Consider the following 26,022-nt stretch of genomic DNA (forward strand, 5'->3'; position numbering starts at 1 on the left):
AGTTTTGTCCAGAGTAGATTCAGAAGGATGACCAAAGGAATTAACAGACAGTTCAAGCATGGGTATGTGAGAGAGGTATCAAGGATGATTCCATGGAATTCGGTACTAATGTTAATTGAAAGAGAAAAGACTTTTGGGGGTAGGGAAGAAATTTAGGGATGAAGTCAGAGATTAGTAATTCAGTTTTAGACACTTAAAAATTTGTCAACTATACCTGTAAAGACACTACACAGGTGGTTGAATATAAAGCAGATTTTTTTTTCAGATACAAATTAGAAAGGGAAGCGTAGAAGGTGGTGTTAATTCCATGATACTAGATGAGATCACCAAGAGTAAATGCAAAATTAGAAGAGGAAGTTTGGTAAGGAAAGAAACTCCAATGTTTAGGAGATGTCAGAAAGATGAGGAGAAAACAGTACAGGAGACTGATAGGAAACAACCACAGAGCTGAGAGAAAATACAGAAGAATCTGTGCCCCCCAAATAAAATGAAGACGGTATTGTACTGAAGAGAGATTAAACACTTCTACCAGATCAAGTAAATGTGGATTGAGAAATGACTTTTGGTCTAATAATAGGTATATCAATAGGTATAATTTTCAAATTAGGAATTGAAGTAGGGATAAAACCCTGGATGAGACTGAAAGAAAAGGATTTAGATCCCCGAATATAGACCATCTTTTGAAAAAAAAAAAAAAAGAGGCACAGAGATGTGGAGCAGTAGCTAAGAAGGTATACGTGATCAAAAAGATTATTTTAAGATGTAAGGAAGAGCAACATGGTTGGATATTGATGGGGAATGATTTAGTAGAGAAGGAAAAATGATAATGAATAAAACAGGATATTTCTGAAATTATATAATCCAAGATGTGAGACAGGATGAGATCTCATGCACAAAAGGAGGGGCTGTCACAAGAAGCACAGGCAGTTTCTCCCACAGAGAAGAAAAGGAAGGATGAGTATATGATATGAATGAAGGCACATAGGCAAGTGGAGGTCAGAGCAGAACTCTTTCAAACTGTCTCCTGAATGTACTTTCTCATCAAAGCAGGAAGCAAAATCAGGCATGGAGGCTGGGAAGGTTTTGAGGTTGGAGGTAAGAGAGAAAGGTATAAAATTGTTTTCTAGGGAAGCAAGCTAATGAACAGACAGGGGTCTAGAGCAGGATTGTGGAACAGCAGTAAATACCCACTTGAGGTTAGGCCCTAAATTTAAAGGATTGTTGTGCTCTTTTCCAAGAACATGCATAGGAATAGGCAGAAAATCACATTTAACCAGAAATGAGATTTACTACATTGAAGTGAGAGAGGGCAAAGGAGTTGAGAGTATGTATAAAGTTGCAACTTTTAATAAGGTATGCAGGAATCTAAGTCAGGTAGAGAGGGAGATGAAAAATCAGGGAAATGAGGCACACTTTGAAGGGGGGTAAGGATCAGTGGTTTGTACTTCCCAGTGAGGAAGAAGAATCACTAAATTGGGAATATTATAAATTGAGAGGACCAGACAGTAGGATGCTTGAAATTGAGATTGTAAAGAGTAGTGATTATTGTTACTGACAAGGTCAAATATTTGACCTTGAACTTGGGGGCTTAAATAGAGGTGGTCACAGAACTAAGATACCAACATCCTAAGTGGCAGAAATAAAATTTCAAAAATCTTTAAGGGAGATGAGTAAGCAAAGAAAGTGGATCTATAAACTAGCTCTAGGAAAGATCTTTGGGTACTATTACTGGCACATGGAAGCAAGAAAAAGCACATCTGTCAGAAGTCTACTAAGCTTTGAGATTGATGAAATTCCAAATAAATTATAAGCTAGCTTAGAAAAGCCTGCATCTGTCGAAATATTCTTTGAGGCACTAAACATACACAACAGAAGTTGAGCTTCAAAGCTATATGACTGTCTGGAGGGCTTTGTCTCCGGTGCTCAGCAAGGGTGGGGCATGGAGCTAATGGACAGGAAATAGCCTCCGAGGTGGCTCAGCAAAAGACCGTATAAGGAATGGATGAGGAGGAGCCTCTCATGGAGCATAATTCAGGTCAGAGAAAGGACTGCTTCCCATCATCTTGCACCAGGGACTATTGTGTGTTTATCACTTCTCCCTTTCTGAATGGGAGTTTATATTCTAATTTTCCTACACATTCCCCATTGTACATTTAGTGTCAAGATCTGATGGAGAGAACCATCCATCACCCATAGCACCTGGAATGTCAGGACTTTAAGTAATGAAAGCACATGGGACTCCGGATTCTTCTTTCAGAAGAAGAAGGGTATTCTGGGAGCCAGAGGAGTAGACTATGGAAGACACAATCAACTGTCCATTGAGGTTTGTGACTCTTGTTCCATGGAACAAGTTCATTTCTGAACTACCATTGCTTGATTCCTTCCTCCTTGCATCTAGGGATGACCATACCTAATTTATCTCTATGGCATATGAGTAAAATTGCAATGTGTAACTCTTCTGATCCATGGCTTCTTAGAATGGGGTTGTTAACGGGGCACGGTGGCACACATCTGTAATCCCAGCTGTTCAGGAGACTGAGTCAGGAGGATTGCAAGTTCAAAGCCAGCCTCAACAAGGTCCTATGCAACTTAGTGAGATTTTGTCTCAAAATAAATAAATAAATAAATAAAATGGGCTGGGTGTGTGGCTCAGTGTTTAAGCCCTTCTAGGTTTAATCCCCGTTAAAAAAGAAAAAGTGAAAAACAAGAGTAGGGGTGCTTTATTCATTCTTACTATCTCCTTCTGGCAGCTGGATACAGGTGATGAAGAGGACTTAAAGGATGGCAAAGTCATTGGACAGCAGGAGTTTGGAGGAGAGTAGTCCACTGACCACAGACACCTGCCTTGTGCTCTTATGTGGTCAAAGGAGAACATTATGGTGTTAAGTCACTGAAAAACTAGTTAGTTACAGAAGCTAGCCTTCTCTTCCTAATATGATAATGGTCATGAGAAAAATATATCCACTTTATTTGTAAAAGTAGGTGGTTGGATAAGATAATCATTAGGATTCCTTAGTGAGTCTAAATTTTAAATCTCCGTTTAGTTTTGGTTTTCTATGAACAAACATGAGATCTTACTTATGTTTTCCCACCACACTTACACAGAACTCAAATGAAATCTCTGAATTATCTCATCCAAAAATGCTCAGAATTTCTAACACCTCCAGTCTCATCTTTTCCCTTACCTGTGTGGTAGGGCACTGTAGGCCAAACAGAATGGAAGGCTTGGCACATCTTAACAGGTTAAAGTAAAACAAAATGGTCTTGTTCCTGTTAAAAAAAAAAAAGAAAGCAACATAAAATAATCTTTTTAGTAACCATGGGAATGTTCCATAACATTTCAGATCCCAATACTTTAGCATGTGACCTTTTAAAATTGGCTTCATTTTCTCTAGACAATTGAAATGTACTTTCAAACTCCCCTTTAAGTTACCTAATAATTGAAGCATTTTTTTTGTAATTGTAAAACATTGAAATGATTAAATTGTCCATCAGCAAAGGATTGGTTAGATCTAAAACTGTACCTTCATTAAGAGGAATATTACATTGCCATTGAAATTAATGTTGAAGGACACAATGAATGGAAAAATTCACAAAACATTAATTTTAAGAAGCAGCTTACTAAAGAGTATTAAAATATGATTTGATTTCAATTTTGTAAAAAGAGACTTGACAAATTATATTCAGGGAAAAATTATTTTATCTAAATATTGGAACCATATTTCTTTAGTTATTTTTTGTGCCTTTATGTGTTTCTTAGTTAAAAGAAACACGTATTACTTCGGTAATCCGAACAAAGATACAGTGCTATTTTTCTCTCTGTTTAAAATTATAGTCCGTGGCAGCTAATTAATCACTGTCTTTGTGTGGACTATTACTCTGCCATTCAACAAATCATGGTTCTCTTCTGAATCTCAATTTCCTCATTAGTCAAATGAAGACAATACCAGCACTACCTACTTCACAGTAGTGTTAGGAGGACTAAGATAATGTGTAGTGGGCAAGACAAGTGGTTATCTAACTTCAGTAAACATAAGTAAAACTTGGGGTATTTATTGAAAATCCTGATTCCTATCTCCTTTACAACCTTGAGAGCCCAATGGCTGAACATGGGACCCAGGAAAAAGCAACAGTTCCCTTAAGCTCCCCAGTGGATTCAGATATAGGAGGCTTATAAATCACATCTTAAGAAACATAGCCCTAGGTATGAATATTAACAACAAATCCCACCATTGTATACAACTATAATGCACCAATAAAAACATGGGGGGGGGGGGGAGGAAATACATTCCTAACTACTCAAGAAAAATGTTTCCTAGCATTTTTTCAAGTCTCCTGTGAATTCATATGACTACATATATAGCATAAACATAATGGGCTGTTGAGCAATATTTTTCCTACTGGCTCAGAATTAGTAAGAAGAGTCCAAATCCATGGATAAAGAAAGTCCTCCACAAGGAATTGGGGCTAGATTCTTCTATCACTTTATCCTCTTCTTGCCCCTACATAAACAAAAGATGGAGTCAGGGAGGCAGATTGGAGCAAACAGAGTTGGCAAAATGCAATGATCAGAGTTAAGAGGACTTTCCCTCCCCTCCTCACTGAGGAGAGGGTGGGTTGTCTCTTCTCACATCCAAATTACAGAAGGATCTGAGAGAACCTCCCACAGAGACTGAAGGAATCTGAGAGAAGGGCAGACCAGGACCTCATTTTCCAGTTGAACACCTCCTTCTGTGGCAGATCTGCCTCTGTACCTATTTGAGAATGAAGAAATGAGACCCACAGAGTTGAAAAAAGTTAATGGAGAATAAAGAAGGTAAGAGTGAAGCAGCCTGTCATGGTAGATAGGATGTGGAGTCAAGTAAATGGATTTGAGCCCTCGTGGTGGTACCTTGCTTGACAGTAAAAGAATGTGGATACGAAACACCAGGAATGGAAGAACTAAAGGCATTCGTGGGACAGCAAAACAGAGCTGATATTTCACATCAGACAACTATACAGCCACCCTGTTCCCATGAATGAGCCATTATTTGGATGCTTGCTATAAAGAGAGTATTGATGACCAATCAGTTATGTCTCAGTTGTAATAACAACCATGTGGGAGTGTGTCGGGGAGTGGTCATCAACATAACAGACATACATCCCCTTCCTTATCCTACCATCCTTCACCGCACAACAAAAGAGCTAGAACAAGAAAGAGAAAAATGAAGTGAAAGAGTAGACCAGGCTCCTTCTCCCATTCCAAGTTTCTTTGCAGGGTCAAACTTGCAAACCAGCTGGAGGGGATTAGAAAAAATAAGATTAAAATTTTAAATTTAGCTACCCTAAGATTTTAATGATGTATCTGGAAACTTTGCAACAGGCAGGGAGATATGAAAGAGCATGGTTAAAATCAATGATAGAAGAAAAATAAACCTATTTTGTGCTTGTATCCCATTGACGTCAAATGGTTAATGCAGCTGGTTACTAATTCATACACAATATGCACAGGGAAACCTTAGAGATCCACAAGTGTCAGCTTGGCTCTCTCATCACTCAAGCAACTACACCATCCACACAACCTCTCCATGCATATGACTCAAATTTGTACCTAAATAAATAAACTACACATCATGGATCTTGGGATCCCTAAGGAGAAATTAAAACTATGAATGGTAAATCAGTAAGTGTCAGGAGTCCACCATAGTTAAATTTAATTTATAAACTGCGAAATGCAACATACACTCAATTTATTCACCAGATTATGTTATCCTCAAGGGTGCAAGCGATACTTTATTCATCTTTATGTTCCTACCTTGCCAAAATGTAGTCTAGTACTTGACCCATTATAGCCACACACAAATGTGGAATGAATGAAACCAATTCCAACATAAGACTTTTCAAAGTCTTAGTTAAAATTCTCTTTAAATTTTCAGTACAAATCTTCTTCCACTTTCTGTCATATATTCAAATTTCAGTGGATCTCACATTCCTTAGAGTACCAATTAGATGATGATGGTTGCGGCTGATCAATTCTGAGGGAGCGATTGAAAAAGTAACTCACTCTTTAGTGGAAATCATATTCTCATCAAGAAATAAAAAAGAGAAACAATAGCAAACTGTAAATTCAAGATGATGTACCATCTCTTCCTGAGACATATTAATATAAAATAATAAAAGTACAAAAAAAGAATAATCATCACACTAGCTAAGGTTATGGAGGGTGAATCTGCTCACAAGTCACAAGAGTTCAACAATACTTATGGAAGTGCACTGAATGATGAATACATCCTACAGGACCATAGAAAGGGAGAGGCATGAATTGCCTGTTAAAAATCATGAAAAATGCTGGACACAGAGTTAACAGTGATAAATGTAGCCAAAAGCAGGAAGATCATTTGAGAGTTTACATATAGACCTGTAGAGTAAATCACCACCTCTATACTTCTCCTATACCCCTATACTCCTACAAGTCCAGCATCCAGGAAAAACAAGCAAAAACAGAGACTTCATATTAAATGAACCTTCTGAGGATAACAAAGACTTGTGGATTTGATATTTTGGCCCACGTCCCTTTATATTATAGTATTTTGAAAGTCATTGCCTGACATCTACCTGGTTTTCCATCAGCTCATGCTGTAGTAGAATCTGACAGCCAACAGAGACCCAACCCCAGACATAGCGCAGAGAGCTCCTTGGAAACTTGACCTGCAAACACAGCAGCCAAGAAAACCCACACACTCATCCTCAGCCTTTCTTTAGTAAGAATGAATGATCACTAATATAAGTGGATGCTAATCCATGGCAGTGGGCGGGGGGGGGGGGCGGTCCATGGGAAAAGTGGAGGAATTTTGAATGGGGCAAAAGGGTAGTAAAGACAGTGGAATGAGATGGACATCATTACCCTAGGTACATGTATGATTGCACAAATGGTGTGACTCTACTTCATGCACAACCAGAGAAGTGAAAAATTCTGTTCCATTTGTGTACAATGAATTGAAGAGCTTTCTACTGTCATGTATCACTGATTAGAACTAATAAATAATAATAAAAAAGAATGAATGATCAATCAGGAATATGAGGCAAATAAGAAAACAAAAGGAAAAGACTAAGGTAAGCAGACAGAATCTGATGCTGGATGAAATTAATAAAATAATTTAGGGCACGCAGGGTTCTTTAACACACGTCCACTAGGTGTAGTGGCACAAACCTGTAATCCCTGGCTGAAGGAATTGAATTCTCAAAAAATCCAAAGTATGACTAATAATTTTTAAAAAGAGGGCTAATAAAATGCAAGGAAAGGGCTAGGGTTGTGGCTCAGCCGTAGAGTGCTTGCCTAGCATGTGTGAGGCACTGGGTTCAATTCTCAGCACTGCATGTAGATAAATAAGTCCATTGACAACTAAAAATTATTTTTTAAAAAATGCAAGGAAAAAAAGCAGCAAAGAAATAACAAAAGAATGATACCAGACTTAAAACTATATTACAGAGCAATAGTAACAAAAACAGCATGGTACTGGTACCAAAACAGGAGGGTGGACCAATGGTACAGAATAGAGGACACAGAGACTAATCCACAAAGCTACAATTATCTTATATTTGATAAAGGAGCTAAAAGCATGCAATGGAGGGAGGATAGCATCTTCAACAAATGGTGCTGGGAAAACTGGAAATCCATATGCAACAAAATGAAACTGAATCCCCTCCTCTCGCCATGCACAAAAGTTAACTCAAAGTGGATCAAGGAGCTAGATATCAAATCAGAGACTCTGCGTCTGATAGAAGAAAAAGTTGGCGCCGATCTACATATTGTAGGGTCGGGCTCCAAATTCCTTAATAGGACACCCATAGCACAAAAGTTGATAACAAGAATCAACAAATGGGACTTACTTAAACTGAAAAGTTTTCTCTCAGCAAGAGAAACAATAAAAGAGGTAAATAGGGAGCCTACATCATGGGAACAAATTTTTACTCCTCACACTTCAGATAGAGCCCTAATATCCAGAGTATACAAAGAACTCAAAAAATTAAACAATAAGAAAACAAATAACCCAATCAACAAATGGGCCAAAGACCTGAACAGACACTTCTCAGAGGAGGACATACAATCAGTGAACAAGTACATGAAAAAATGCTCACCATCTCTAGCAGTCAGAGAAATGCAAATCAAAACCACCCTAAGATACCATCTCACTCCAGTAAGATTGGCAGCCATTATGAAGTCAAACAACAACAAGTGCTGGCGAGGATGTGGGGAAAAGGGTACTCTTGTACATTGCTGGTGGGACTGCAAACTGGTGCGGCCAATCTGGAAAGCAGTATGGAGATTCCTGGGAAAGCTGAGAATGGAACCACCATTTGACCCAGCTATTGCCCTTCTTGGACTATTCCCTGAAGACCTTAAAAGAGCGTACTACAGGGATACTGCTACATCGATGTTCATAGCAGCACAATTCACAATTGCTAGACTGTGGAACCAACCCAGATGCCCTTCAATAGATGAATGGATAAAAAAAATGTGGCATTTATACACCATGGAGTATTACGCAGCACTAAAAAATCACAAAATCATAGAATTTGCAGGGAAATGGATGGCACTAGAGCAGATTATGCTTAGTGAAGCTAGCCAATCCCTAAAAAACAAATGCCAAATGTCTTCTTTGATATAAGGAGAGCAACTAAGAACAGAGCAGGGAGGAAGAGCATGAGAAGATGATTAACATTACACAGGGACGAGAGGTTGGAGGGTAAGGGAGAGAGAAGGGAAACTGCATGGTAATGGAAGGAGACCCTCATCATTATACAAAATTACATGTAAGAGGAAGTGAGGGGAATGGGGGGAAAAAGAAGGGAGAGAAATTAATTACAGTAGATGGGGTAGAGAGAGAAGATGGGAGGGGAGGGAGGGGGGATGGTAGAGGATAGGAAAGGTAGCAGAATACAACAGTTACTAATAGGGCATTATGTAAAAATGTGGATGTGTAACCGATGTGATTCTGCAATTTGTATTTGGGGTAAAATTGGGAGTTCATAACCAACTTGAATCTAATGTATGAGATATGATATGTCAAGAGCTTTATAATGTTTTGAACAACCAATAAAAAAAAATAAATTTTAAAAAAAAGAAATAACAAAAGAAAATATTCCAGAGCTGACAAGGGTCATAGTTCCAGAGGAAAAAGCCACCAAGTGTGTGAATGAGAAGCTTTAGAATTACTGAATACAAAGAATAGCAGAACAGTTTTCAAATTTCTCAGGGGAATTGTGTCTCAAGCTACAATTTTATAGCTAGACTTTCAACCAAACATAAAGAGAAAAAGAAAAATAAAATGAGAGAAAAGGGGACATTTCAAGGAACTCATAAAATTTCCTTCCTATTTTTTCTTAGGAAGGTAACGGAATGTTCTTCAAAACAAAGGGTCAGCAAAGAAAGGAACAGCCTTGGGACACAGGAAACAGTGAATGCAATATAACTTGTACTGAAAGAAAGACTTGTTGCTTATTTGAAATTAAAATTTAACTAGGCATTCTGTATTTTTATTTGCTTTATCTGACAACTCTAGAGATAGGATCCAATCTTCTGAGGTAGGAAAGCTCCAGAATGAATGCCATGCAACAGGCCTTCGATTTACTGAGTCCTGAGTGGAGCTAAGGGACAGAGCTCTATAGATAGGTCTTCAAAGAAGAGGAAACCTCTGCAAAGTAACATGCATTAGCAGTAAACATGTTCCTGACGACCTCTGTTCAGGATAATATTTGGGAACAAGCAAACAAAAAATTATTCAAGAATGTTATTGCTCTATATTGAAGCAAAGTAAAATGTGAAATGATCTTTTGTTGCCATTAAATTTGAAGGTTTTCAAAATTCTAGGAATGGGACCACCAGAGGAACCAGCTATCCCACTCCTCAGTGTATCCAAAAGATCTAAAATCAGCATACTATTGTGATGCGGTCACATCAATGTTTATAGCACAATTCACAATTGCCAAGTTTTGGAAACAGCCTAGATGCCCTTCAATAGATGAATAGATAAAGAAAATGTGGTATATATACACACCACAGAGTTTTACTCAAAAGAAGAATGAAATTATAGCATCTGCTGGTAAACAGAGAATATTGTGCTAAGAGATATAAGCTAGACCCCCCCCCCCAAAAAAAAAAAATCCAGGGTCAAATGTTTTTTCTCATAGTTGGAAATTAAATCAAAATAAGGAAACAATGAAAGAGAAAGAGAAAGAAGGAGAAAAAGAAGGGAGGGAATTCCATGAAACTAGAGTAGAGGACGGGGATTGAGGGGGGATGGGGAAAGGGAGGAACGTGGAATGCAACTGACCAAATTTTCTTACATACATATTTGAAGATACTATCGTAAATTCCATCTTTAGGTGTATTCACAATGTAATTAATTTAAAAAAATATATAAATAAATAGAAAAAAAGATCAGTCGAGTAGAAATAGGTAATAGGCAGGAGGGGGAAGAAAGGTGATGTACCAGGAACTGAAAAGGAGCCAATTATATTCCATCATTGTGTAGTCATGTCAGAATAAACCCCAATATTATGTATAACTATAACTAACTAAATAAAATTCGTTTGAGATTTGATTTTTAGATTAGAGACAAGATAGAAATGAAAATATAATAGCCTGGAAGTGAATAAAGATTGTACAATTAAGACCAAGTCAAAGTCCTTTATCATTGCTCCTTACTTCTGAAATCAACCTACCAACAGAACATGCTGGATTCTGTTGAAGCTGCAAGACTGAACATAAATGGTGACAAATTCAAGCCTGTAAAAGAGTAAATACAGAAAGGTAGAAGGGCAAAGGAAAAGGGGCAGAAGGGAAATAAAAGATGGGGACCTAAAGAGGTGTCAAGATGCTGTCAAAATTTAGCAGAAAAGGAAGACGGCATCTGGCGTGCTGTTGACTGTGGTGCCTCGGTAGCCCACAGCATGTGGACTGCTCTAAAACTCTTGAGAGCTACTGCAGCAAATACATCAACAGAGCTGGCCAGGGTTTCCAGGCCCTCCCTGGGGGCCAGCATTAGCAGTCCTGGGTCCAGCCATATTTAAAGCACAGGCAAATGATACCAGTGGAAGTAAGGAGAATTCCAGCCTTTTGGATGACATCTTTTGGATGGCAGCTCCTCCAAACAGACACAGCATTGACGATAAACAGCATAGGAGAAGAAACCCTCAGAAACTTAATTAAATGTGGGAATATAGACATTTGTTCTGAACATGGATATCTGAAACAGAAGCATGTCCTTTGTGGCTATTACAATGAGAAGGTGAGCAAGGAGACCACAGAAATCAGGAGGCAGTTAGGGAAACAATAAGGGTGTTCTTTTAAGGCTTCTACGGTAGGAGCTGTCATGCTGTACAAAGGAAAGACACTACATGAACACAATCAGGGCAAGAGGATCATCAAACAAGGCAGGAAATGGCCTCATTTCCCCAGAATTGACATCAAAGATATTAAAAGGATAACTTTACAGTAAACCATTTTTCTGGAAACAGAGGAAGAGTCTTGATTTTTATGTTGTGATTGTTTTCTAAAATCATCAATAGAGTTTAAAATATACTTTATAAGAAGTTTGATTTATGTGAAATAATTTAAATAATATACTGTGAGTCAACTCTTAAAACGTTTATGCAAAGGCTCAATGGATAAATATATCTTTTCCTATTATGTTCTGGGTTTTAAGCGAACATTAAATTTTTGGAACAAAAATAAAACAATTTATAGTTCAAAAAATGTAGTAGAGGGCTGGGGTTGTGGTTCAGTGGTAGAGCACTTGCCTAGCACATGTGAGGCACTGGGTTCAATCCTTAGCACCACATAAAAACAAATAAATAAAATAAAGGTCAAATTCTTAAAAAAAATGTTAGTAGAACAAGAAGTAGAGGTCTAGTATACCATCAAATGGGACCATTAGGAAATATAAAGGTAGCAATTTAACTATCAAAAATGGGAGGAGAAGGAGGAGGAGGAGGAGAAGAAGGAGGAAGAGGAGGTAAGGGAAAGACATAATGTAAATGAGCTCAGTCTCTGTTTTCCTGAGCAGATTCAGTAGATATCGTCTAAAGTTAATAAAGCACAAAATTAAAGGGTAAGCATATCATCTAAAGTTATTTATATATACATTTATATATACATATATTTATATATTTTTATATATATATAAATATATATTTAAATATATATTTATATATATTTGTATATACATTTACATATATGTAAATATACATTTTATATACATTTATATACATTATATACATTTTAAAAATTGCCAGAAGAATTAAAACCAGAGGAAAAGATTATCTCTGTGGAATAAAATCAGGGGTGAAGAGTCTTAGGATAGATGACTATTAGTTGAATGATAAGCTCTCCATTACTGTTTGATTTGTGTTCACAGGCATATATTATTTTGGCACAAATTTTAAAAATTAAACTAAGTTGGGGGTCTGGGCTTGTATTGGGTTCAAATAGATTTGTGGGACGCTCTTGCAATTCTGTGAAAGGTCCTGCAGTGAATAAAGACAAAGTTGTTCCTGTTTCATGGAGATGCCAAATTGAACACATCGATTTATTTATTTATTTATTTCAAACATGACAATAGTGGAATGCATTACACTCATTATTACCCATATACAGCACAATTTCTCGTAACTCTGTATATAAAGTATGTTCACGCCAATGTGGTATATACGTGTATTAAGAATTGTAATGGGGGCTGGGGACGTGGCTCAAGCGGTAGCGCACTCACCTGGCATGCGTGCGGCCTGGGTTTGATCCTCAGCACCACATGCAAACAAAGATGTTGTGTCCACCAAAAAATAAAAAATATTAAAATTCAAAAAAAATTGTAATGCAAAAAAAAAGAGGGAGTACATGTATAATGGCATAATTTGAACACAAAATTTAAATGGAAGAGCTCTTGCCCCTCAATCTTCCATTTTCCTTATCTGAGCCACATCCTGGGGGAAGGGTAGTTCAGTCTGTCTGATTCGGTGACTTCAGACAATGTTCCAAGTTGTTTTAACACAACCTTTATAAGCTGAAGTTTTTGTAGTAGCCAGAAGGTGGCATCAAAATCAATCAAGTTCTTTTTAGTGGAAATCTCAAAGGAAAGGTCTGTAACCCCAGTGTCATGAACAACTTCCCTGAGACTGAAAAGGCAGAGAAAGTTACACAGAATAACAAAGCACCCTGTCTTGCTTTGAAGTCTCTCTTTCATGTATCTTGATATTTTAGAAAACTCCCAGAGTTTCGCCTAGAGTTCTTTGGTTTGGCATAGATAAAGCACAAAAAGCCAAATTCTACATTTCAAATATGATCACACCCCTCTCTAAACAGTGAATTGAAGTTTGGTTCTAAGGAATGTCTTTCAAAGGTCAGAATCAAAGGATTGCTGTAAGGTCATCATGACACTAAAGAGAACAAATATTGTAATGGTTACATACACAAGCACGTCCCTCTGGTTTGGGGCTCCATCAGTTGCTTATCCATTAATACACATGCTTTTCACTGTGGCACAAACACACAAGCTTATGTATTTATGTACTTATTTTTATTTAATGATAACTTTTGCCAGCTTTGTTCAAGATTTTTAGGCCTAGGTTGAACATGCTATAACGGAAAACCAAATTCACTGCAATCCTTATCAGTGTGTAGTCTAAGAGGCACAGAATATGGAGTTGGAACATGCTATTTAGTAGTCTGTGGGACCTTAACAAAGACTTTGACTTTTCTGAATTTCCATTTCCAAATTTTCCAAATGAAAGTAATAATGATAGTTGCTTAGCAGTGTTGTTATGACCTCCATGGTAGGAGCAAATCACTAATCTGTGTGGCCCCTTTGTTTTCATTCATTTAGTAATGAACTTTGTGAGTACCTACTACAATGCCGGGGAGTCGGTGATGAAGACACAGCAATGAGAAAGACAGAGGTGAGGTGTTCCTCACCTCAAAGAACCATGGGCCCAGTAGAGAGAGTTTGGCAAAATCAACAAGTTAGTAATCAGCATAAATTCAGGGAGCAATAAGTACCCATGCCAGTAAGTCGGGATCTTGTGCCCAAGACCAACTGGTGTGTGTGTGTGGCTGCTTCACTGGGGACAAAAGCATCACGCTTTGTTTTAAAATTAGGTGCTGCCCTGAACACACTGCAGTGGAATCTGTGGCTTCACTGACTATCTCTGAAAACCTGGAGATTCTCGAAGATTAACAATATAAGAGGATCTTATTTACTGGATATCGAAAGCCTAGAATATTGAAATCGGAGGACATTAACAAATGATGTGGTATGGAATATAGAAGTGCTTTGCAAACAGGTATGACGGTGCCAGTTTCTTCTAAATTACTGTCCTCGTTTAACTTTTGCATCATTATAGGGAAATTAAGGCCTGGTAGCATGTGTCCCAGGCCCAAATGTCAATGCTCAAAGGCAAAATCAGGATTGACTGCAGGGTATGTATTCTGACAACACTTTCTTTTCGTACTTTATTTTTTACAGAAAGGACTTTAATAGCTAAGTTATTCATTGACTCAGCTTATATACCTTTTTAAAAAATCTTGATTTTTAGAAAATTTGAAAGGGGATATAAAAGTAATATATATTTTTTTTGGTAGAAAATTACAATGCATATAAGCACATAAGTAAGGAAATAAAACTTACTCATACCTTTGTTTCATAATTATAGAATTATACCTATAATTATATTTCATTAATACATCCCATTTCATTATTTTTTTTCAAAAAAGAAAAAATGGAAAGCTTATATTTTTCTGCATGCATGCTTATTGTGAACAATTGAAACAGTTCACTATGGGAAAAAAAAAAAGAAGAATAGTCTTTTAACAACGTAAAATGGATTCCATTACTCTTGTGCTGAACATTTTTCCATGTCCTTCCCCACATTTATAAATAATCTAAATACTTTGGCAGAGTGTGTAGGAACCACAAATCTGGTCCTTCCTGTTTCTCACATGTCTGCTTAAGTCCTGCCTCTTTGTTTGCTATATTCCAGCTTCTTGGACTTCTTTCTACTCCTGGAGAATCACATGCCTCAGGACCTTTGCATCTCCTCTTGCCTCTGGCTTAAAAGCTCTTCCCAGAGCTTTTGTAAGACTGGCACCTTTTCTAGTCTTCCTATCTCAGTTGAAAAGTACAACCCTCATCAAAGCCCTCACCCAAAGGGGCAGCCATGAGGGACCTCCCTTTCACGGAACACCAGTCACTCTCCATCAGGCTTCCTGTTTTGTTTCCTTATCACTATTTGAAATTATCTTGTTTATTTACATCTCTATCTCCAATTATTCTTTCACTGAAATGTAAGTTTCATGAGAACAGATGGTTTGTCCGCTGTGTGCAATCTAACCTCCTCCTTTAGAAGACCGTCTGGGACAAAACAGGGGCTCAATGAATATGTGAATAAAAATAAAAAATAACACCTTTTGCTTAGAAATAATTACTGTAAAGCATATGTGTATCCTTTCAAACTTTTTTCCTTGCACATATAGGTGTTTTTATATCTGTGACTATAAGATGTACCAGTACATAAACATGCCCACAAAACAAAATTATACTTGTACTCTATTTTTTAAATTTAATTTTTAAAATTTTTTATTTTGAAGTAGGGTCTCACTGAGTTGCTAAGTACCTCGTTAAGTTGCTGAGGCTGGCCTTGTATTTACGATCCTCCTGCCTCAGCCTCCCAACGCTGGGATTACAGGTATGTATCACTATGCCCTGCTCATGCTCCATTTTAAATAACTTAATTTTTTGAATTAACAATATATCATAGGCACATTTCCATGCCAAAAATATATTTCTGTGCGACATTTTCTTAAAGATTAAATGGTATGTTATTATATGACTATATCATAATTTGTTTACTCAATCTCCTATTGATGGACATTTAAGTTCTTTCCGTTTTCTTTGGTTTCGAGTGCTTCCCCAAGTCATGTGTTAAAGCTTAGGTCCCTAGTCTGTGGGGCTAATGGGAGCTACTGGAACCTTTAAGAGGTGGGTTCTAGTTGGAGGAAGGTAGGTCATTGAGGGAGCACCCTTGAAGGGCATATTGGAACCCTGGCCCTCTTCTTGTCTCTCTCTCTTTCTGCTTCCCTGTTGCCTTGAGGTGAAGATGCCTCCTCGGCCAAGTGTCCCACCATGATGTACTGTGCCACCTCAGGTCCACAGCAACTGGACCAAGTGACCATCAAGTGAAACTTCTGAAACTATCAGCCCAAATAAACCTTTCCATTGTGAGAGCAATGGAAAGCTGAGTAACACAGCACCTATTATAGTAGGAAATGTATTCAAATTTCCATGAGATAAGTTTCTAGGAGAATCAACAACAGCATATATGTTTGATAATATTTGAAAAATTTTGATATTATGTTAGGGTCTGTAAACAAGTCAAGATGGCGCCTGGCATTTTACCAGAGGGAGTGGTTTGTGAAGTAATGCCAGCGAGCCATTAAGTGTGGAGATTCCTTATTGGTTGACTGCTGTATCTAGTTTATGTTAATTAAGATGAGCTGTGTGTAATGTATATATACCCCTCCTGTCCTACAATAAACGGCTCCTACTCCTGCTGTATCAATGTACACAAGTTGTTCGTCACCCCCCAGTTAGTTTGCTGCAGCCGGACTGTGGCAATATTATATCATGCTACCACGTGTAGCAAATGAGGTGCTTATTTCTCCTCACTCTAGCCAACACTGGAAATTTTAATCTTTTAAATATCTGGCATTCTAATACTCAAAAAATATTATATCCATTAGTTTGTTTTCTTTCCTTTCTGTACTTCAACAGCAGTTTCTACTGTTATGGTTTGTTACGTTATTTCCCATTTATGGTTTTTGCCTCTTTTTATATTAGATGATCAATCATCTTTTCCTTTTTGATCTTCTAGTAGCAGCTCATATCCTTAAGTTTGATTTTTAGTCAGGAATATTTGCTTGAAATATTTATTTTTGTTGGATTGCCTCTTATCTAGATTGTAACTTTGTTTGGCAGTGACTTAAGGTAACTTACTTTGTGTGGTAATATTCCTTAAAATTGCTCATTTGGGGGATTTTAGCATTATGTTTAAGAAAGGTTGTTTTACTTCATAATTCTATAAATATACCCTACATTTTCTGTTGTTACTTTTCTGAATTACATTGTATATACAAAATCTTTAGTGCTTCGTGTTTATTTTGAAGGAAATTTAAATATATAAAAGAAAATTATAAAAATACTAGTGAAATATAGGAGAATGTTATTTTGAGGGAGGAGGAAAACAATACAATCATGATAAACTTCAGAAACTATAAGGAAACATCAATAGAATTGACTATTGAAAATAGAAATATAATCTCCACTGGCTTGATTACATTTTATTAAATAGATGGGCTATCATTTAGTATCCACAGGTGGTTGAAGATATGTTCAGTTGTCAGTGTATTATTATAAATAATACTTCAATGAGCATGTCTGTGCATTAAGCAAGGACTGTCTTTGAATAATCTGTATGTCCCGAAATTTGTGGTGTCACATTTTCATTCAAACTAAGTGGGTCATTGCTCAGGTCTAGAAAACTTATTGTTACAAAAACCCTTTCAAAAATAGTGTTTTAAAGAACTAAAGATTTAGAGATTTGTTTGATTTTTTTTTTCTTTTTACCACCTGGTGCTTTCTTTGTCCTTCATAGTATGAGGGTTTTGTTGGCAAAGTCTAAGATTTTCTAAGTTACTGAGGTTAAAATAAGAATTGCCACCCTGATTCAGAATTTACTCCAGTTGTCCCTAATAGGGAGAAATTCTTTCCTGGGAGTAAACTTGTCCCTGTAAACTCGACCTGACATAATTAAAGATTTGTCTCTGACTTCTCCAAATTTCTGAGTTTTCTTATTGCTCAATAAGAATTTTACTCATAAATTTTGTTAATTTCTTAAAAATATGTGTATCTCCTGAAATAATAAGCTCATGGTTAGGGGTGGGCAGCAAGAGAACAAACTCAAGTCTTCTGAAACAGGCGTTTTGGTGGTGGAAGTGTTGGGGAACCTATTTTTCCTCCTTCTCCTTCTCCTTCTCCTTCTCCTCCACCTCCACGTCCACGTCCACCTCCACCTCCACCTCAAATCAGCTTTTATAGGAACTGAATTGGTTATGAAGACCCAGGAGATTTAGCAACAACCTCAGGCAGTGAAAGCAAAGAAATAGATGCATGATAAATGAGGGAATGTTTTCTAAAAATGTGAGATTTATGGGGTTTTATTTGTTTTTTTTTAGGTGAAGAAATATAAAACTTGTTTTCAGAAGTGAAAATATCTGTTCTGATTTACAATCTAAAGGCAGTGTTTTGCTCAGCTACTCTGGGGCAATGTCCACAGGAGCCAAGTTCTCATGAAAAGACCAAGCATCCAAGATCATCTGGGTGTGCCCTTACCTTTGAAAGGCGGAATGATTCATCTGTGGGTGCTGTGACAAAATTTAAACTATGGTAACTTCTAACTTTTAGGCATACTCAGGACTAGGTCTTCCAATAGCCCATCTCATAAAGCATTTAAAATATGGCTACTGAAAAAATTACTGGTCTTATCCATCTTTAAGAACTATATTTTCACAAAGCAGAGCCTTCATGCATTCTACTAAAATGCTACATGACAATGACATGGCATCTTAAGTCATTTAGTATTGAACTTCCCAACAGCTTATAGCTGTCTGTAGGAAAAGGGGTGGGGAAAGCCTCCTTCATGAATTTCAGTCTCCCTAAGCAGTCTAGGAGGATTAGTATAAAAGCAATTTCTAGGTTCCAGCTTAGACAGTGATACCACACAAAGCAAAAGTGACCATACTCACTCATTGGGGGTGCCCTTCTGGCCACAAAAGTGGCCCTTGCTGTCTGTAGGATAGGCCACTCTCCTGGGGTCGCCGTGTACCCAGGCTGCAGGAATAAGAAAGAACAGAAATTCTATCAGCAATAGCTGGGCAACGGCAGTCTGCTTTGAGATATTAGAATGTACCACCGCAACATGCTAACCTTGCCCCTCAGTCACAAAAGATTATTGATTTTCTTCAAAGAGTAATTTCTTAATGAAAAGTAAAATAAAATATGGATGAATCAGTCAGAAAGCACATTTCTCTTATTCTCTCAGGATTTATCTGGGCTGGAGCCAAAACATGAGGTAATGCACTTAGAAAATGACATTTATTAAAATGTGAACTAGAGGGCACAGTACAAAAGCTTACTTGGCTAGAAAATACTTTTTCCAGGGTTCAAAACTACATGACTTCATAGCAGAGCTAATAATCTAAAGTAAATAATATGATGTAATGCGTTTGGGTTGTACATAAGTGAAAACCACTTTAAAATTTAAAGGAATGAAACTACAATGCCCGGTTCAAATTGACTGGTTCCCTGTGATTTTAAGTGACATTTCAAGGCAAACAGAATCAACAACAGAGGCAACACAGAATAAAGATTTACCATGCATTTTTGTCTAATGACTTCAAAGCTTGATATAAATATGAAGTCTTCTCAAACTTCAAAATTGAGGATTTGATTCTAGTTTTTATGATGTTACTGAATTCTACCCTCATAAAAACTCATCACCATTTTTTTTTAAGAATCATTGACTTGATTTAGCTCTAGATTTTATCACCACAGAAAGTAATATCCATCAGCTAAACAGGGTAATAGTCCCTAGTTCTAACTAAAATTTTCTAACTTCTCCAGTTTGATTAATACACTTTTTAAAATTCTAGGAAATCCATTGGTCATATAATGCTTGCTTCTGCGGTGGAAAACACATCTTTGTCCTTTGCTTCCTTTAACATTTGCCCAGCTATCTCTTTACCCACATTTATTGGATTTGACAGTTCACGTTATAATTCAATCATACTTATGTATGTGGCCTGTGTGACTTGGGAAGATAAAAAAAATCAATTCTGAATTTTAATATGGAAGAGGAATTTTTCTCCCTATTTTTTTCTCATCAGTCCAAGGCTTTCTGTTCAGTATCTAAATACTCAGAAAAGTCTCCTTTGTCTAATTCTTTCTCCAATGTCATAGAGGCCAAATCAGTTTCATCTTCTAATACCTTCTTATGAAATCTGACTCATTCGGGTGGCTCTCTGCTGTCATATCTTCCCATCATTATTTCCCAGAATAATGAAACTGGACTATAAATATGGCATTTAAATGACATCTATGTGTTCAAAGCACAATGTCTCCAGACACTATTTTATTATAGTCTGTTTCTATATTTTAGTTTGTCACATTTTGGCTAAACCTAAGACAGTGATGTAATTTTATCTCTCCTTTTTATAATGTGTTTCTTTTAGCTTTATCCTAAAATGTTCTATTCATTCTGAAGAATTATTAATTCAGAAATAGGCACCTAAAGCAGCATTTAGATGACTAAGTTTGCTACTTATTATCTATAACCCTGAACAAATCACTTATTTGGAGTCTTGGCTTTAAAAGTTATTTGAAAAATGGATATAAAATACCATTCAATAAGAATGTTGAGAATATGAAAGAAGAAAATGGAAGTAGAATACCTAACATGGAGCTCAGCATCCCACATAGACTCAGTTAATGTCAGTTCTTGTCTTTTGGATTTCCTCATAAACAAAATCATAAAGAAGGACTTTGATTACAGGTAGTTTATTTGGAGGTAATTCCAAGAAGCTTAAAAAGTCACAAAGGAAGGCATTCAGGGAAGGTATTAAGCCAATAAAGGGCATGCTAATGGGTCACTATAGTGGCCAGCTATGGCTCTGTGCCTCTGGAAACCGTGACACTGTATGGAAACTACCTTTGAAGGGTCATAGTAAAGCTGTCCCCCATAATTGAAGACAAACCTCTAAGTCAAGGGGAAGGGGGGCCTGATATCTGCAATCCTCTGCCATAGTTTTCTTTCACTTTTCCATGACCAATCAATTCAAGAATTTTCTAAATGATCATCATGTATACTCTATCAGAAGTCAGTATCTGCATAAGTTTATGTCAGAGTTCATAAGAAAGGCATGGAAAGAGGAGAATAAAGTTTGTAGGTTTCCAGAAGAAGGGGAGCTTGAGAAAGACTGAAAAAGGTTAGGATTTGGACATGTAGCTGGGAGTGGGAAAAAAGTGAGGAAATCATGGAATAGTGAGAGCTTGAACTTATTCATTATGCATGGTGTGCCAGGGCTATGCCGTGTTTGTTACACTGTCTCCTTGGACTCACATTATGAGTCTCACAACCACCCTAGAGGTGGATATTATTTTTACCTAAATTTTACAGATAATTGTGATTCAGTTTATTTATCAAAATTCCATGGTTTTTAAGGAATATAAACACGGCATAAACTTTGGTGTCTTATTTTCTAAGGCTCAGAGTTTTAACCACAAGACTACAGTGGTAACTCTGCTGCCTACTAAAGGACAGTTTGGGTATGAGCTTGTTAATGTAAGGAACCAGGATGTCAGCAAAATGCTGGATACATAACATAGGAAAGGAGAGGACACAGGCAGTTTTGGAAACTTTGTCCTTGTGGGAGGAGAGCTTTGTTCTTGTATAGAGAGAATGGTGTTTCGGCAGAGATCAGGGGACAGAGGAGGAGAGGAGATAGAAATGTCAAGGGAAAAATTCTCCTTGACTTTCCGGTTTTGAATTGTGACAGGTGGTCATATTTACTGAACTGCTTCTACCCCCTCTCCACACAGCCTCTGGCATGGAAGCTGTGCTACAGATGGTGTGTGTTTGATCTGGTACATCAAGACTTTGAGCTGAGAGCTGCAAAAAAGATGAGGAAAAAGAGATGAACCAGCAGCAATTATTTTGCCCCTGTTCATGAAGTAAGGGGCTTCTCGCAGTTTATTCCCTTTCTTGGAATTTCTTTATTCATGGAACATTTAGAATGGTGCTATCCAAAATGGTAGCTACTAGCCCCTAGTCTAAGGAGCAAAATATATGCCATATTTTAAAAGATAGTATGAACAACAATTAAAAGAATATCTAGATATTTTTTATATTGATTTAATTTGAAATCATATTTATTAAAACATTATTAATTATTAAGAAAATCAATTTCACCTATTTCTTTTATACTCTTCCTTCCTTCTTATTTATTTTCCTTTCTTGTGGTGCTGGGATGATTAAATCGAAAACCTTGCACATGCTAGGCAAGGGCTCTACTACTAAACTATAGCCCCAGCTCCCCCCACCCTTTTTTTTGTATTGGGGATTGAACTCAGAGACACTCAACCACTGAGCCACATCCCCAGCCCTATTTGTATTTTATTTAGAGACAGGGTCTCACTGATTTGTTTAGCTCCTTGCTATTGCTGAGGCTAGCCTTGAATCCATGATTCTACTGTCTCAGCCTCCTGAGCTGCTGGGATTATAGGTGTGCATCACCGCCCGGCAATCCCAGCCCTTTTTATAGTTTATTTTGAGATAGAGTCTAAATTGCCAAGGCTGGTCTTGAACTTGAAACCCTCTTGGCTCAGACTCCTAAGTAGTTGGGATTAAGCATGTATCACCTGGTTTGTCTCACCTGTTTCTCACCTGTTTTTTACACCCTTAAATGTGGCCAGTAGAAAATTTAACATTACACATAGTAATCACAGATCTATCCTGTATAGATCTGTTCTAGAACATTCCCCACAAATGTCAAGAACTTCTTATGTGAGGTGCCATAATATCATTGATCTGTGTGGCTGTAATACTCAAGACCATAATGCCCAACACAACATTTTCATAGCATATTTTACAATATTGAAATAATAGTCCCTGATAATATAATATGCACAGATAATTTTAAAAAATTCAATACAATTCCCTTATTGTAATATAAATGAGAAATAAGAACCAATTTTTTTAATAATTAAACAGTATGCACATCAGTATGCAAAAGCTCCAGTGTGACCAAACTAGAAGACAGTGAAGGTGTCAGGTGTTTACACCTACAGGTAGAATCACTGTAAATACAACAGCTACAGTTGCAGGAGGAGGTAGACATATTATAATGAAAAATCAAACAGTACAAATGGTTCTGTAAATGGTATGATTTTCCTAAATGTAGTAAATTCTAACAAAAAAGCAGAATCTTCTTTCACATTTCCTTGGTATCTATTAAGATCCTGCAAAAATCTTGTGTAATTTTAAAACAGAAGTTCTATGTTCAAATATTTAAAAACAAGTCCTACATCAGTGGGACATAGGAAAGTCAGGCAGGAATTACAGTCAGTCTTGCTCTACAGAACTGTCCTAAATATTGCAAGACATCTATCTTCCCTTGGTGCATCCAATGTCCTGAAAATCAAAGAATCAACTCCAATTTTTTAAGACTCCCTGGGCAGTGCTCTTGAGACAGCCACTGGATAGATGTATATTCCCACTCTTCAAAATGTCAACAAATACAGATTCCACATTGTCTTTCTTTTCTCCCAGAAAAAAAAAAAGTGATATTATCATGGAGTTCTCTCTTACCATCAATCCCATTTACTTTGATTCAGCTGATCATGTAGTAGTAGCTTTTAAATATGCTTGTATATTATTTGACATTTCTCCTACAAAGATGATACTTAATTACTCACGCTTTGAATGTGAACCAGATTTGACAACTTTTTTCTAGTAAACCGGATGTGGCAGAAGTGATATTGTATGGCTTCTAAGAGTAGGCAATAAAAGACATTGCAGCTTCCTCTCTGCTCTCTCCCTCTCCCGCTTCCTCTCTCTCAGATAACCAGCTCTAGGGGAAGCCACGTGTCATAAAGACACTCAGAGGCAGTAGTACAGAAAAGGCCACGTGATTGTCAGCCATCAGCAAGAACTGAAGCCTCCTGCCAACATCCGCTCTGAAGACAGACCCTCCACCTTAGCCATGCCTTCAGTCAGTTGCACCTGGGCTGGCAACTTGACTGCCACTTCATGACAAACCACCTCACTAAGCTCTTCAGAATTCCTGACCACAGACACTGTGAGATTGGAAAAGTTTGTTAGAGTGCCAAGTTTGAAGGTAATTTACTACATAGCAATAGATAAGTCATTATCATATTACATTTTAAAATGTCTTCTATTCTTGAAGGAAGTAGTTATACCATCTTTTTCTATCCCAAATTATAAATTAGAGCACAAATCCCTTTCCTTTTATTTGTTTTGCTAATTTTACACTTACAGCTACAATTTCTAAGTTTCCGTATTTTACTATATGAAAATTTCAACTTGATTTAAGATATTTCTTAGGACCTAACAAATTTTATAGTATTTATTTGCCTTCATTCTTAAAAGAAAGTTAACATGAAAAGCATTATCTTAAAATACCAGACTAGAATATGGTCAAACTCCCATTCTTTTATGCTGAATTGTTATTCATATTTATTTAGTCATTTATTCAGAGGGATGTACTTGTGATGGGCACATGTAGACCCAGTATTTGGAAATAAACATCTCATATTTAGTATGATGCTACTTCTTAACACATTCTTCTTAAGGGAAATGAATCATTCTAACTGGCCAGTGCAGAGGATAGTTTTACTAATAATCCCATTAACAACACTGCACCAAGTGAACCCAAGTGAACCCATACCAGTCTCTGAGGGACAAGACTGCAGATGTCCAACTGTTCGTGATCTTTACTTCCATTTATCCCTCTAAACTGTGCCCTTTATTTATTCCCTTAAACTGTTACTAGAACTTGCTGTTTTAAGCTCAACTCAGTGTGGAATGACAGGGGATGGTGAAGGGAAAGGAGGGAGAGACAGTATTTAGAGTGTCTGGTCCCTTTCTGTTCCCTTCAGCTTAAGGAATCCTCTTTCCTCCTCTTCATTAAAAAAAAAAAGGCTGTTGGGGTTAGTGGCCAAGAGCACAGACTCTAAAATTAAACTGCCTGAGTTAGGATGGTGAATAAAACCAATCGACAAAGTCACTCAGCAGTTAATGCAAACCTGAGCAATTATCCTATTCTATTCATTATCCTACTGTTTTAGAAGTACCTTTAACGACTGCTTTGAGTGAAACTGATGCATACAAGTGTGAACATGCATGAGTGTGTGTGTGTGTGTATGTGTGTGTGTGTGTGTGTGTGTGAGAGAGAGAGAGAGAGAGAGAGAGAGAGAGGGAATAAGAGAGGGAAAAATTATTGTTAAGTGTAAATTCCGTTGGGGTAATTCCTACAGATAACCAAAGATTGGTAAGAGGTGGGTGAGAACTTTACTCAGGCAAACTTGCTTTCATTTGTGTGAAGGAAATGTATGCTACTGAAGTACCAGGAGCAAGTATGATTATATCTAACATCATCTCCCATTTTCAAACATTTGCAAAGCATGTTCCCGTTGTGCTCTAGGGTTGAGTCAAGAAGTTGCAGCCATTAAAAAGCCCTCTGTCAAGGAGAAAATGTGATTAGACCAACCGCTTGCACTGACACTTAAAAATTAACTGCAAATCTGTTTGGGACAACTAAGGCATTCCCTAAACACTTGCTGGTTGGGAATGTTGGCTTTCAAATCATTATTTTGTATCCCTTAAAGGTACATTTTAACTGTTTTAATATGTGAGGAACAGGCCTGCCAAATTGTGCTTATGGCTTTTTAACACAAGCAATTTACAAATGCAATGAAGCAGATAATAGGACACATGATACCGAATTTGAAAATCTGTGTTGATGACTCTGCTGCTATAGAAACATTTTTGGAAGAGCCCTGTATGCAGTTGCCTGGATAAGAAAAAACATTTTTTTTTATCATTTCACAGGTGGCCTCTTCTACCCAATGATAAGTTTAGGGCCATGTCTTTGAACACAAATCAGTCCTTCTTATGCTAACAATGTTCCACTTAAAATCATCTAGAATGCATACATTCAGCAAAATACAACAAACAGTAAAAATTCTCACTCAATACTAAAAAATCTGTTCAAGCTATATTCAAAACTGTGTTTTCTTTTTAAAACACTTTCAAAACAAAAGGAAGTATAAGAAAGTGATTTAATTTGTAAATGTTTATTAGTAAGGAATGCAAAAGGACATTTAATACTGACTCTAGTTATGTATGTAGAATATATTT

At 37.1% G+C, this 26,022-nt stretch overlaps 1 protein-coding gene across 1 annotated transcript in view; it reads right to left on the reverse strand.

Moving 5' to 3' along the window:
- Slc44a5 (solute carrier family 44 member 5) overlaps positions 1 to 26,022 on the reverse strand; it is a 349,441-nt gene that overhangs the window by 39,442 nt on the left and 283,977 nt on the right. Inside the window, exons 4-5 of the mRNA XM_058578926.1 lie at positions 18,833 to 18,917; positions 3,186 to 3,270 (exon numbers count right to left, since the gene is read on the reverse strand). Coding sequence (XP_058434909.1) covers positions 3,186 to 3,270; positions 18,833 to 18,917 — 170 coding nt within the window. The remainder of the gene's footprint in view (positions 1 to 3,185; positions 3,271 to 18,832; positions 18,918 to 26,022) is intronic.

This window comes from Marmota monax, unplaced genomic scaffold, assembly GCF_021218885.2.
Source record: "Marmota monax isolate L192 unplaced genomic scaffold, Marmota_monax_Labrador192_F-V1.1 WCK01_AAM20220418_F8-fsc00046, whole genome shotgun sequence".
Taxonomy (NCBI): Eukaryota; Metazoa; Chordata; class Mammalia; order Rodentia; family Sciuridae; genus Marmota; species Marmota monax.